The sequence below is a fragment of the Pelmatolapia mariae genome, linkage group LG20 (assembly GCF_036321145.2).
Source record: "Pelmatolapia mariae isolate MD_Pm_ZW linkage group LG20, Pm_UMD_F_2, whole genome shotgun sequence".
Taxonomy (NCBI): domain Eukaryota; kingdom Metazoa; phylum Chordata; class Actinopteri; order Cichliformes; family Cichlidae; genus Pelmatolapia; species Pelmatolapia mariae.
Window position 1 is genome coordinate 15,902,335 of NC_086244.1, and position 13,188 is coordinate 15,915,522.

Below are 13,188 nucleotides of genomic sequence, written 5' to 3' on the forward strand. Positions count from 1 at the left end.
ACACATACTTTAGATGCTACTACTGTGAAATCAAAATGAAACAGTGCATTCAAAAGGTTTTATAGGTGCATAAATCCTGCAACATGCTACAACATGCTACAGTAGCAATGCTACTGTACCAAGGCAGATTGCTCAATTCCTGATGGTGTAGGAGGAGTTTGCTGACAAACAAATAAACAGGTTTGACATATTATAGTCAGATCAGTAAGCCGGCTTTCATTCATCTGCACAATATCGATAAAATGCCTAACATTAGAAAGAAGATGTCTCAGAGTGGTGCTAAAAAACAAATTCATGCATTTGTTAGTTTTTGGCTGGACTACTTTAATCCTTTATTAACAGGTCGTTCTAAAAACTAATTGAAAAAGCCTTCAGTTGATTCAGAATGCTGCACTGTGAGCACTAACAGGGACAAGAGTGAAATCTCCTTCATTCGCTCCCTGTTAAATCCAGAATTGAATTTAGAATCCTTCTGGTTGGATGCAAAGTCAAGCCTCATGTCCAAAACATTTTATCCCCGTGCTCTTAGACTGCAGGTTTACTTGTGCTTCATAGAGCTTCTAAAAGCAGAATGGGAGGCATAGCCTTTAGTTGTCAGACTACTCTTCTGTGAAACCAGCTTGGAAGTGTTTTTTGGATAAAGTTTATAGTTAGTGTGTTATGCTTCATCTATAAAGTGCTTATGAAATAGGACTGCTACATCATACTGGTCCAGTCTTTTACCTTTTACTTTAATGCTGCTACAAACCCAAGGTGATGATTATCTATGATCCTTCACTCTCTGTGGATTTATACCTTTTTAAGCGTGCATCTTTTTCCCCCTCTTACCTTTGTTTTCTGCATGTGTCTCCAGCTGGTTCCTGATCTGTTGTTACTGGTCCTCCACCAGTTTACCCAGTGTTTTATTGTCTGTTGTGTGTCTGTTCTCTTCTTTGCTCTCTTTGCTCTCCCCTCACCACCCCCAACCAGTGGCGGCAGATGGCCGACCTCCCTGAGCCTGGACCTGCTGGAGGTTCCTTCCTTTTAAAAGGGTCTTTTTTCTCTTTCCCCCCTCCCTCCTCGTTGTAATCAGGTTTTCTTCTAACCCAGGTGTAGGAACTATGAAAGGCACAACTTTCTATGAAAAGACACAAAAATATCTGATTTGTATAATGAAGGTGACAATTATTAAGACTGCTAACGTATGTAAAAACTTAAAATCATAATGGTGACTACTCTGGACCATTATTTGTTGCATTTATACATATATAAACCAACAACGCAAATGCAAGATTGGCATTTAGATGCTTCTGGGACTGGCTACTTATGCAGAAAGGCAAATGTGGAGTAGACTGGACAACGTACAATTGAGGTATAAGAAATAAAATTCAAAAATGCTGTTGGTGAAACTTTAAATGTTGCCATGGCACCAGTTCCATATCCTTGAACAAAAGTTTCACAATTTAGAATCGCCAAGGTCTAGATAAAAATGACTGAACATTGAAGTCGATCCCTTTAAATCTGAAGGGAGAGTTTTTATAAGACTTGAAAGTGGCAGACTTCTTGTTGGGTTTGTAGCTTCAAGAGTTCTGCGCAGACAATCTGGCAGTCATCAAGAAAAACTCACCTCCAGGCGAAGACCAACACACTCTCCTGCCAGACTAAGGAAGCTGGTGTATATATCAGCCAAAAGATGGCCAAAGTGATGTTCATCTACATGCCAACCCACTCAGTGATTCAGAGGAATGCTGAAGAACTCAGAGCCTGACTAGCAGTGACACCAGAGGCCAGAAAAACATCAAGCCAAGACTTAACAAAGCCAGAGGTGTGGCTCTATAACATCTGGAAGTCAAAACAATATGCTCAAGCTCTGAAACGGCACCATTAAGCCAAGACTACCATACAAGTCAAACTGTTTGATCAAAACTGCCTTCTACAGCTCTCTTAGAAGGGTCTACAAACTAAAAAAGAGATCTCTAGCAACAACCTTTGGAAGATGAAAAGCTGCAACTCGAAATTAAGATAACAAGGCTAAGGTTGCTCAGATTCATTTTGAGGATTCCCAGTGAAAGAGCTCCAAAAGCTGCCTTTAGACGGACTGCTGTTGGAAAGCTTTAAGAAGAGGTTTAAGATCACCTGAATGAGGACAATGATGTCAGAGTAAAATGAGATGGTGCTTTCCTGGGGTGAAGCAAGTGCCAAACCCCAAGAACACATCCAGTGGAGGAAACGTAAATGTTTGCACCAATCTTTTTACATAGAAATGGTGATACACAGGGTTATTAAAGTTAACTAAAACTGGTTGCGGAAAATATTTTATATTCAGTTAAAATAAAAATTTAAACTGACTAAAAAAATTTCGTGAACTTTGGGAAACTAAAATAAAATAAAATATAGAGAAAAAGTTCTTAGTTTTATCATTTGTCAGTTCAGTGAAATCTGTCATCACAGCTTGCCTGATGAGGCTTTAACAGATGCGTTTAGTTAGACTTCGATGTCTACGAGACCTCGAGTGAACTGATTTTGAAAAGTTAGTTGTACTTACCATCACTTATTTCTCCAAAATATTGCATCAAACATGTGCCATTAATAATGAAAAAAGACTAAGACCAAACTTCAAACAACAAAAACTAAACTGAAATGAGCAAACCTGCTCTGGAAAACTGCTGGAAAACTGCTCCATGATGGCTGCTGTTGTGAATCGGTGCTATAAAATGGGAATAAATCCTAAATTTACCAAAGCCATAATAGTCAGAGCAGAAACTGATTAGAGTTCAGCTCACATTGTCTGATCCTGATCCAGATCCTGGTCTGCATCAGATCCTGGTGACAAAAACCCTCCCTGACCTCCCTTCCCCCTCCCATCACACAACCTGTCTGACCTGTGTGGTCACTGCTGCCCCCTCCTCCCAGCACACCTATTCCCTACAGTCCACCTCCTCCCCCCTCTTTCACCCCTTCTGCTGTCACATGTGGCCTCCTCCCCCCTCTGCAAACCCCCCAACACATCAAACCCCTTCTCCTGACAAAGCCTCCCTCCCCCCTCAGTGCTGCCTCTGTTATCTTCCCCCTCCTCCTCCTTCTCATCCCCCTTCTTCTTCTTGTTCTTTCTCCAGCACCCCCACGCAACAACAACAACAACAACCCCACATCACCCCCTGACACCTGGTATTGTCCTTTCCAGAGAACCAGGTGACCAGAAAAATTGTGAGATTAGTGAAATATTTGCTATTTTTTTATTGTGCGTACGTCCTGATTTGATCTGGATAGCTGTTTAATTTGCTTCATATTCAGATTCTTTAAGAGTGCTAAATGTCTTACCACTGAATAATATTAGCAGATAAAACCAAAATGCATGAAATAACTTTATTTAAACATTTGACTTTGCTTGTGTGTATGTGTGTGCATTAGTGTGTGTGTGCATGGGTGTCAGTCTTTCCCACTCCAGATGGAGGAGCTGTGCATACACCAGAAAACAAAAGCACCGTCTACACAGCAGCGAGAGGTCTGAGCCATGAGACGTTTCTGGTATCGCTTCATGTTTTTTATTGTTTTGAATCGTGGTTCAGAGCAGTAGGCAGACATTTTCTGTAAATAAATCCCCCTGCTTCCAATTTCCGCATAATTACACAATGCATTATCCACATTGCCTCATCACTTCAATTACAGCCTACCTACTGCAAGTTATTATGGGTAGCGGCGGCTGGAAAAAGCATGCAGAGCTGGAGGAGCAGCAGCAGTAAGCGATGGATGTGATGTGCTGGGGAAGAGCGATGCCTCACTCTGATGTAAGGGAGAAAAAAAACCAAAAAACGAGCCAGCTGGGAAGAGGAGGAGGTGGAAAAAGAGGAGGAGGAGGGTGTTGAGGTCTGAGTGATGGAGGGAGGGTCAGCCCGAGGTGGCTCTGCTCTGCATACACAGCCCCGCTGATATCTTCATTCATTGATTTTAAAGAACACCACCAAGTGGCACAGAGCAGAGATAACAGGGCTCAAAGTTGGGGTTTTTTCTGGAGGAGGAATTTGCAGGCTGAGATGTGAAGTGTGAGCTATGTCGCATATGGTAGAAGCGGTGCATCATGGGAGCAGGAGGCAAAATAGATAGCCATTTAGCTCACAGAGTGTCTGATGATTCATTACTGATGACAAATTGGAGAAAAATGAAGAAATGTATTATAATCTAAGAAAACAGTGTTGTGCCTTTGCAATGGCCGATACATACTGTATGTACAACCTCCTCCAAAAGCCTGAATTTTACTGTTCTTAGTTGTTATATTATGTTCAGTGGATTTAATACTATTTAATCTAATGAAAAGAATACATATAATATATTAGCTTCATCGATTAAGATTGATATATGGTCATAAAGAAGAACACGTTTGTCATAGAAAAACAGAGTATTTTATATTGTTAACACTCAGGCTAGGAGATGAAATTGACTTAAATCGTGTTAAAAAATAATTCTAACCTAAATCAGTCATGAATTTTATAAGGAGTTAGGTTACTTTTAAACTGCCAAAAAGCTCAGTTTACCAGAAACGCAGAGTAAAATCTAGCTTAGCTTTTTCTGAAATACACCAAATAACACTTATAGAGTTCAGTAAGTAATGTTATATCTAGTTTTCTAATCTCTAATCATCTGTTTAATCCATTTAAAAGCTATATTTTAAATTATTAGCCTGTCATTTTTTGAGAGATAATAAATAAGACTAGATATTTTTTCTGTGATTTATAATCTCTTGTTATAACTTATTAGTCTATGTATAGCCAGCAGGTAGTTAGCTTAGCTTAGCTTATCTTAGCCTAACCTAGCTTAGCTCTGCATAAAGAATCAGTGCAAGACAATGGCCGTGCTTTGTTTAAAGGTACTCACTCATTTGTTTTATTATTATTATTACTATTATTTTATTTGGATCTTTTTATTTAAAAGCCAGTACCATATATAAAGTGATTAGCTTTCACTGGCGATGTTGTGGTTGTCACTTTGCTGTGAATCGCTTGTGGTGTGTATGTAGCTTAAGCTGAGAAAAGTTTAAATCTGAATTCTTCTACTTTTGAATGGTTTTCATATTTCTCCTGTTTGGTAGTTCATGGTCTCTGCTTGCTGTTTTGCCAGACTGCTATTTATGCAGCACTTTTCTATTTGACCACTCGAAGTGATTTCTTACAACCAGATGGATGCAATGGGGGAAACTCGGGGTTCGGTGTCTTGACCAACTTTAGGAATTGGAGATCAAACCACTGACTTTCTGACCCACAGCCTCATCCTGTGTGGACGCCTCTTTATGGCTCTGTAATGTTTGTTTGTCACATTGGTCGCCATAGCGCTGTTGTACCATTTATTCCAGCGCTGATGTCACAAGTAGTTGTTTCAGCATTCTCCTGAACAATCAGCCTCTACGCTCAGACAAAACCTCCACATCAGCACTGGTGTAGGAATAGATGAAATCTCTAAGCATAATCTGTGCATCTCTGACCTTTTGTAGTGATATATCATTAAAATGGCACTATAAACCGTCACGATTGTACTCTTGTGTCTTCAACCCAGCTTTGTCGGCAATGGCAACCACACAAGATTAGAAAAATTCAGAGGTGTACCACCAACTGGCCCAAGTGACTCCAACGGATGTGACATCACTTCTGTCATACAGGCCGAGAATGAGAATGGTGAGTATAAATGAACTAATGGGCTACGTGGGATATGAGTGGAAAATGGTTCTTTATTGAAACTTTTTGCAACCTTTTGGAGGAAATATGCAGTGCTGCTGACCTGGCTTTAATTTCCGGTCTCTCTGATGCTAAAACCACGATCCAGTTACCCTCATGTTTTTCGCCTAACATGCAAAAGATCCCAGATTTGATGACAATAATAATGATCATCATTTTTATTTCAACTGATGTAAAGTATTTCTTGTCTTGTATGTTATCTTATGCCTCTCTGTGAGGGAAACAGCTAACCTGGCTTTATCTAGCCCAGTGGTTGAAGCACGCCCCCAACCTCATCAGGAGCCAAAGATATGATTGCACTCCCCAACTTCACTAATTTAAACAATTATCAATCCTAACAACTAGGGCTGTTCGATATAACGATATATATCGGATGACGATATAAAAACATCCATCGTTTCATTTTACGCTATCGTTTGTTTCGTGGTGTCGCAAAATAAACGTTTACGGCAATATTTTTTCATCGTTTTGATGGTCACTGTAGTGGCTATATTAATTTCTTAAAGTTCTCTCTTTCTCTTATATTTAATATAACCACAATATGGACGGACAAGCACCTGTTTTTATGCGTTGTCTTTAGCAACAACTACGGTGAAACCATCGCGTCCGCTTGTTTATTTTCCACATAAACCTTTCACAATAAAGCTCAAGATCCTGTTGAGACTTTTCAAAATAAACTGAATCACGTGAAAGAGTATGCTGAGTATTTACGGATAAGAAGCAATAAAGAGCCGTCAGGTGCTAAAAAGTAAACCTTAGACTCAAACGTTAGAACAGGCTTTTCCCCGCAGCACGCCGTGTAATAAATACTCACAAAAAAAACGGCGGCTGTTACAACTTATGTCTAAAAATATATAGTTTCATGCATCGGTTAAAACACTCTATTCCAGGTACACGCCGCCCAGCTGGAAACACTTCACGCAAGTCGAGCTGCCCGAGATTCACAGAATTTACAGAAAATGTAAAATTTTTGTGATTTATATCGTTATCGGGACGATAGATGTCTTATATCGGGATATGAGATTTTGGTCATATCGCACAGCCCTACTAACAACAACAAAGGGATACTGAGTTGATAGTGAAATAACAATCATCAGGATTATTTTAACCCTACAGAAGTCATTTTAATGGAACTTAACATCACTCTGTACTTTTCTACCAGTCATTCACGCCCCTGTCCTGCAGTGGTCCTAATAGGTCTCCCCGGGGGGGCCACCCCACAGCTTTAGAGCCACTGGTATAATGGTAAACCTACTAAATAACTCGCTATAGTACTGCTTTCATGTTTATGTGAAAGCATGTGCAAAAGTGTGATTAGCTGTGAGTGTATATAAATCCAGATTTGAATAACTGACAGACCTTTGAATGTGACCCAGTAACACACATAACTGTAGCCTCAGACCGAGCACACTGGTATCTGTTGCTGTGTTGTTGTTGTTCCTACAACACTGTAATGTTGCTCCAGGAAGTGTTGTTGCAACTGACCAAACACGCTGCTGTGATGTCATCGGTTTGCAATTCAGGAGGTGGGGGGAAAACACCGGAAAAGTACTGAAGAGTGGCTCAGGCAGTGGCAAGAGCAGCACAGAGAGGAACACGGCGGATAAAAGGGGTCAAACCCAGGACTTTCACCCCGTAAAACCGGGCTCAGTGTCCCCCATGCGAAACCAAAATCAATCCTCAGCCGTTGTGCTTTTTGACAGACTATTTTGCTCTTGTGCTCAGCGGCAGTTTGGTTGAGTGTCGATGACTAAACCTGTTGGTTAGGTCTGAGAACAGATCATGGCTTGATGTTAAAATTTACCCTTTCTGTGCTGGAAAGCCCCTCTGATGGCAAACGGCGGCTTTCAGCTCAGCGCAACTTTAACGCCTGTGCATCAAAGTGTGTCATTAATAATGTAGTGTGAGTCTGTGTGGTGTGAGTCTGTGTGTGTGCATGATTATCAGGCTGCATCCCAACACCTCATGTGGCAGTCAAACACAAGCTTTAAGGTTTTCATTTTTTATTAAGATTATAAATTTTAACAAATATTTTCTTGAACAGTTTTACCCGGTGATATACAATTTATTAAGCACAAAAATACAAGAATAACAACAAAATATGTAGAGAATGGCTGAATACTCTCTTTATTTTGGTACACATAGTGCTCATAAAGCTAACGCATGGATTCTCAGGTTATGGCTAAAAACATGAGCTTGCCTTTTTAAAACAAAAGGACTAAAAATCAATCATTCTCTTTTATTTATGTACTTTTTGTGTATTTTTGTACAAAGTGAAACTCACAAAACCAAAGCTGGAATCATGAATTGCTGTGAAAGGCTTTGAGCAACAACCATGATTAAGAAAACAATGTCAGACTGTCAGAAATGAGCCGGACTGTTTACTACCACACGCTGGAAGGGAGGTGGGAGCGGAGGTGCAGAGATGACCACGTGGAATAAAGTGTTGGCACTCCATCAAGCGATATGAGCTGCTTCAGAGTCCGTGTACCTTCAAGAGTGTTTTCTGGGGAGTGAGTTCTCGAATGTGGTGCTTCACAGGACGACAAAGCTGTTGGGAGTGTGCAAGATCAGTTTGAGAGTTTCAGGACGGGAGAGGACGGCAGACACATTCAGTCACTTCCAATAATGGACTTTCTGTTTATGACAATAGCTAGCAGTAGTGTGCATTGGATTTAAGGCAACGGATCGATTTCTGTCAGATTTTATGAAAAGCCTGCACATGACACCAACAACTCTCCCGCCTCTCCCTGTCAAAAAACTATTATCATTAAATTGCTCATTTAATAAATAGCTTTTCTTCTTTTTCTTTTTCTCCTTGCAAAAATAAAGTCGATTTAGACACTGTAAGGGGAGAGCGGGCTCAGCTGGAACGCCTCCATTTCCTCCAATTAGAAGCATTGTTATTGATTTGTAAGACACAAGTGTGCTTTGAGGTACAATTCAGTTGGAGTTGTTGGTTTATTTAGCACATGGGATTTTATTATGGCTGACACTGGAAAAGGCGGGCAGGAAGGGGCAGCTGGAACACACTAACTTAAAACTGGAAACTTTCTTTGCCCAATTCTGAAGAAAGGGGAGTACAAGCTGACCCCTAAATGTCCCCATAAGGGCCCAAATTTCTGTAACCTAGTTTCCACAAAATAAGAGGCTAAATTTGCTAAACTGTTAGGGAAAAGTGACAGCTGTAGTTAAGAAACCTGCTTTTAGCAGCATTGCTGTGAATACAAGAGCTAAAACTGACCCCCTGTTTACCACTTGTGTCTCATGATAAGTTTCCCGCTCCTGTGACCATGCCATGTTACTGAAGGTGCAAAAACGTCCACATTTCTGCAGAGTTTCTCTCACTTTCTGCTAGAATGTTGCGATTCTGTAAACTTTCTGGGACCTCAGAACGTTTAAAGTTTGAAGCAAACTGACAACCCCCCCCCCCCCCCCAATCACCACACAGGAGCTGGACGCATCACACAGTCCCGCTCCAGCTGAGCCCGCTCTCCCCTCCCCAAAACAAAAAGTGTTCCATTCAAAACGCGACGATGGCTCGGGTCCACGCTCCGAGGCTGGCTAGGGCTTGTTTGCTACAGATCTGCTCCAAGTCCGCCTGCCTGCTCAGCAGCCCCGAAAACCCCGAGCCGAAGATGGAGATCAGATTGGAGATGTTGGAAGTGTCCGTATAGTCCGGGGCAGAGTAGGAGCAGTCCTCGCGTTTGGCCCGTTTGCGAGCCGCCGTGAAGTCCGGCGCTTCCTCCGCGTCCGACGCGCAGCAGCCGAACTCCACCTTCCGCTTCTTGGCTGGGGACTGCGCGCTCTGGCCGCACTGGAGCGCGTCGCAGCAGCAGTCCTGGTGGAGGTAGCCGTTCTCCACCGTGGTCACCACATGCGTGTCCAGGTCCAACACCGTGGTCTTGTTGCAGTGCGCGCTGGTGTTTGCGGGACACTGCTCGCAGAGCGGCGCGGGGGGCGCCTCCATGCAGCAGCTGCGGTAATAGGAGGGCTCCGGCTCTTTGCAGCCGTCCTCCAGCAGGGAGCAGCCGGCCACAGTACCCGCCGCCCGGCAATGCGCCGCGCCTCTGTGGCACGGAGAGCCGCACGCGCTCGCCTCATCTGCGCAGCAAGCAGCCCGCGCCTGCTCCTCGTCCTCCGCGTCCTCCGCCTCCAGATCCAGCGGGTTGAGCTCCTGGATCTCGTTGCAGACAGTCATCACCTCCTCGTACTGCTGCATCCTGTAGATCTCCGCGTACTTCTCTTTGATGTAGACCTGCCTGGCGTTCCTCAGCACGTAGGAGACCAGCAGGTTTTTGTGCAGCTTGATTCCTCCTCTCTGCGTCCTGGAGTTGTGGATCTTCATTAATGAAATGGAGATCAGGCTCTGCGCGTCCACGGCGCACTCCATGGTGCTGATCATTGCTCCGTTCCCCCGGTCAGCCTCCAGCTCCTCTCCGGGAGAGAGAAAGCGGCTCTCAGCTATCTCAGCGGGGCTCGTTTGGTTCGAGGAGAAAGGTTCAAGTGAGCTCTGTGGAGACACATTGGACACAAAGATCCGCCTCCCTCTGAAAGCCAGCAATCATTTGCAGATGCCCTGAAACCAGAATGTATATATAGCCTAGAAACAGCGCCCGCCCACTTCTGCGGGAGCCAATCAGCCGCCTGGGATCTGCTGAGTGACAAGCAGGAGCTCTGGAAATATGTCGCCCTCGACCAATCAGCTTCAGGCGGTTCCTCTGTACTATTCAAATTCCACCCAGGCTGTCTAACAGGAATGTCCTCATTTCAGCTGCCTGTAGCTGCAACTCCGAAAACCAGCCAGTCTTTGAGTGAAAGACTTCCACACAGGTTTAAAAGTAAGGAAACTTATTTATTTTGACGTCTGGATCAAGTAGCTGAAGAAATAAATATTAAGTTTGTTCCCTGCATTATAATGGAAAATAGGAAAAAAAGAAAAGAAAAAGGGTACAATTATAAAAGTAAAAATACAGGTAGATCAAATCTGTGACAGAAAAATGACAACAAAACTGTGCTTTCTTACATATATATATATATATATATATATATATATATATATATATATATATATATGGGGTTGCGGGTTTCACTGATGAGGAAATGCTCAGTTTGGCTTTTTAACACAACAGATGCAAATTCTTCATATTCTGAAAAAATGAAGCAGGAAAGCCTGCTTCATTCAGTTGATTCACAAACATCCATCCACGATGAATAATGATAAGTAATTATAGTCTTCATAAATCCATAAAACACCATGCTTTCATTACTTTCTTTTAAATCAAAGAAATATTCCCATAGACTGAACATAAAAGATGGACATATGCACTGTGACATCATCCACAAATTATTTGTTTTCTGGAGCCAGAAGTGACCATATTTGGATGGAGGTCTAAGTTACCAGCTAATGCTAGACTGCTTGTTGTAAATATGCAATATACAAAAACAGATATCTCCTAATTAATGGATGGACTGATAGGAAAATTAACCATGCGGTTAACTAACCGCATTTATTCCATTAAAAATCTCTAAAAGCACAAACATGGTCCAGCTCAGGGACTCCAACTGACTGGGGTAAATCCAAGCAGACTTTTCTTCTGCTGTAAAATTAGGCTTTTTAACTTGGTAGTGTGGACATTAGAGGAACTGCAGCTTTTTCTGCTTCATTTTTCAGCTTGAAGACTGTTGAGTTGTTTAGATTATCCAGGTAGGGATGCTGTTCTCTCTAGACTGTTGGGTGGAGGCAGAAATTAGTGATGAACCTTTTTTATTGTTGTATAAGTCTCCACTTGTTCCACAAAAATGTGGAAATTTGCACTTTTCGAGTCTTTGTCAGTCTCCTGTTACGATATCAGTCAGAATATACAAATATCTGACTGATATCAGTATAGCCTGGTTTCTCTGACTCGTTGGGCAGAAATCAAGCTGTGGTCAACTGCAGGAATATTTCGTTTTGCACACAGTTAAATGAAGGCAGGAGTTTTCACAGGCAATAATAATAATAAGACTGTTAGATATTTGTGGCCCGCAGGGACTGGAAGAAGATCTGCAGTGCGTTTGTGTTGCAAACTGAAAGCGCACAGTTGGGTTTAGTCATTATGAGTAGGCAGACAAAAGAGCACAACACAGGCTTCTGCAGTAATCACGCACTATTTCATGTCTGACTCAAGCTTGTCCTGTACAAGAATTTCCATTCTATGGATGCAGTAAAAGCACATAAGCAGAAAGCAGTGCAGCTGAAAACTGGCGCAGAAATACTTGATGGCCACTAGATGGTGGCTCCACAAACTCTCCCAGCTGCACAGGAGTCCTGTCAAAAAGCCCCAGCATCTTTCTGTAATTAGACAGCCAGCGCTTCGTCGTGTTTGCTGCTCTTTCTAGTGGAAATTTGAGACTGATTGTGCACTGAGGCTTAAAGAGAAGTATGCTTTGGTACTGGGAGGTGGATTGATCGCTTGCTGAACCTATCACAGTAAACAGGGGTGGATTAAATTTAGCTTTGGAAAAACCCTTGACACTCTTGGACAAAATCAGAACATAGCAAAAATTGGCCTCACTGATTGTTTGGACCTGTAGAATGTGCTCAAACATGGCCCAATTCAAAAGGCAGTGAAAAGAGAGAAAACCCACACTGCTCATGTATGAGCACATTGTGCAGGAAACCAGCCTCGCAGGGGCCCCTACAGATTAATTATAGGTTCAAAAGCTTGCCATGTGAGTGCAATAACCTGTGTTGAACCTGTAGAGGCCAGTGCAGCACTAGTTTTCTGCCCTGTGTGATTAGTGTTTTGTTACTCTTTCCAAATTCCCCCTCTGAGGTGGGACGGCGCTTCCACACAGCCCGCCGAGTGCAACCAGATATTTATTCTCACGGCAGAAGGCTCAGAAAGCTCCTCCTGGATGAGCCCAGGACCATGCTGAGGGACGGCTGCTTGTAATGTTCTCTGTGAATGATGAATGCAGAGTGTGACACACACACACACACACACACACACACACACACACACACACACACACACACACACACACACACACGTAGACTCTCATCTTTTCTTCCAGAGGAGGTAGCTGTTTGCAAAGAGGAGCTCGCCCCAGAGGGTCTGCAGCCCTGACACAGAAAAGGTTTCCTTCAGTTTAGTATAAAAACATGAATATGTGCAAAAATAAAGGCTTAATGGAGGAGCTACAGATTCAACATAAGAAGCATGTGAGGCACATTTGTCTAACGAGGACAGCACAGGCATGTTTTTTCTTTTTTTTCTTTTTTTAAATCTGCGAACGATGGCCCTGAATACAAATTTAATGACAGCTAAAGAAAAGGACTGAATATGAAATAACATGGTTTTACAAGGGGTTCAGTGTGAGAGTCCTGAGTTATGAGTCTGCCATCGGACCAAGAGAGGACATCTGGACCACCAGGGAACTCTATACTCACTTTATCCAAGTGGAAGCTCTGTGAAACACTAAGCTGTAATATAATTCA

General features: G+C 42.5%; 1 protein-coding gene across 1 annotated transcript; it reads right to left on the bottom strand.

Moving 5' to 3' along the window:
- Window positions 1-9,181: 9,181 nt before the first annotated feature.
- On the bottom strand, window positions 9,182-10,282 carry ier5l (immediate early response 5-like). The gene has a single exon (XM_063464428.1). It carries the CDS (start codon window positions 10,108-10,110, stop codon window positions 9,229-9,231), a length of 882 nt encoding a protein of 293 aa, XP_063320498.1. The 5' UTR covers window positions 10,111-10,282; the 3' UTR covers window positions 9,182-9,228.
- Between the last annotated feature and the right edge of the window lie 2,906 nt (window positions 10,283-13,188).

Coding starts and splice junctions, on each gene's coding strand:
- ier5l (XM_063464428.1), bottom strand. CDS start 10,110: ATGATCAGCACCATGGAGTGCGCCGTGGACGCGCAGAGCCTGATCTCC.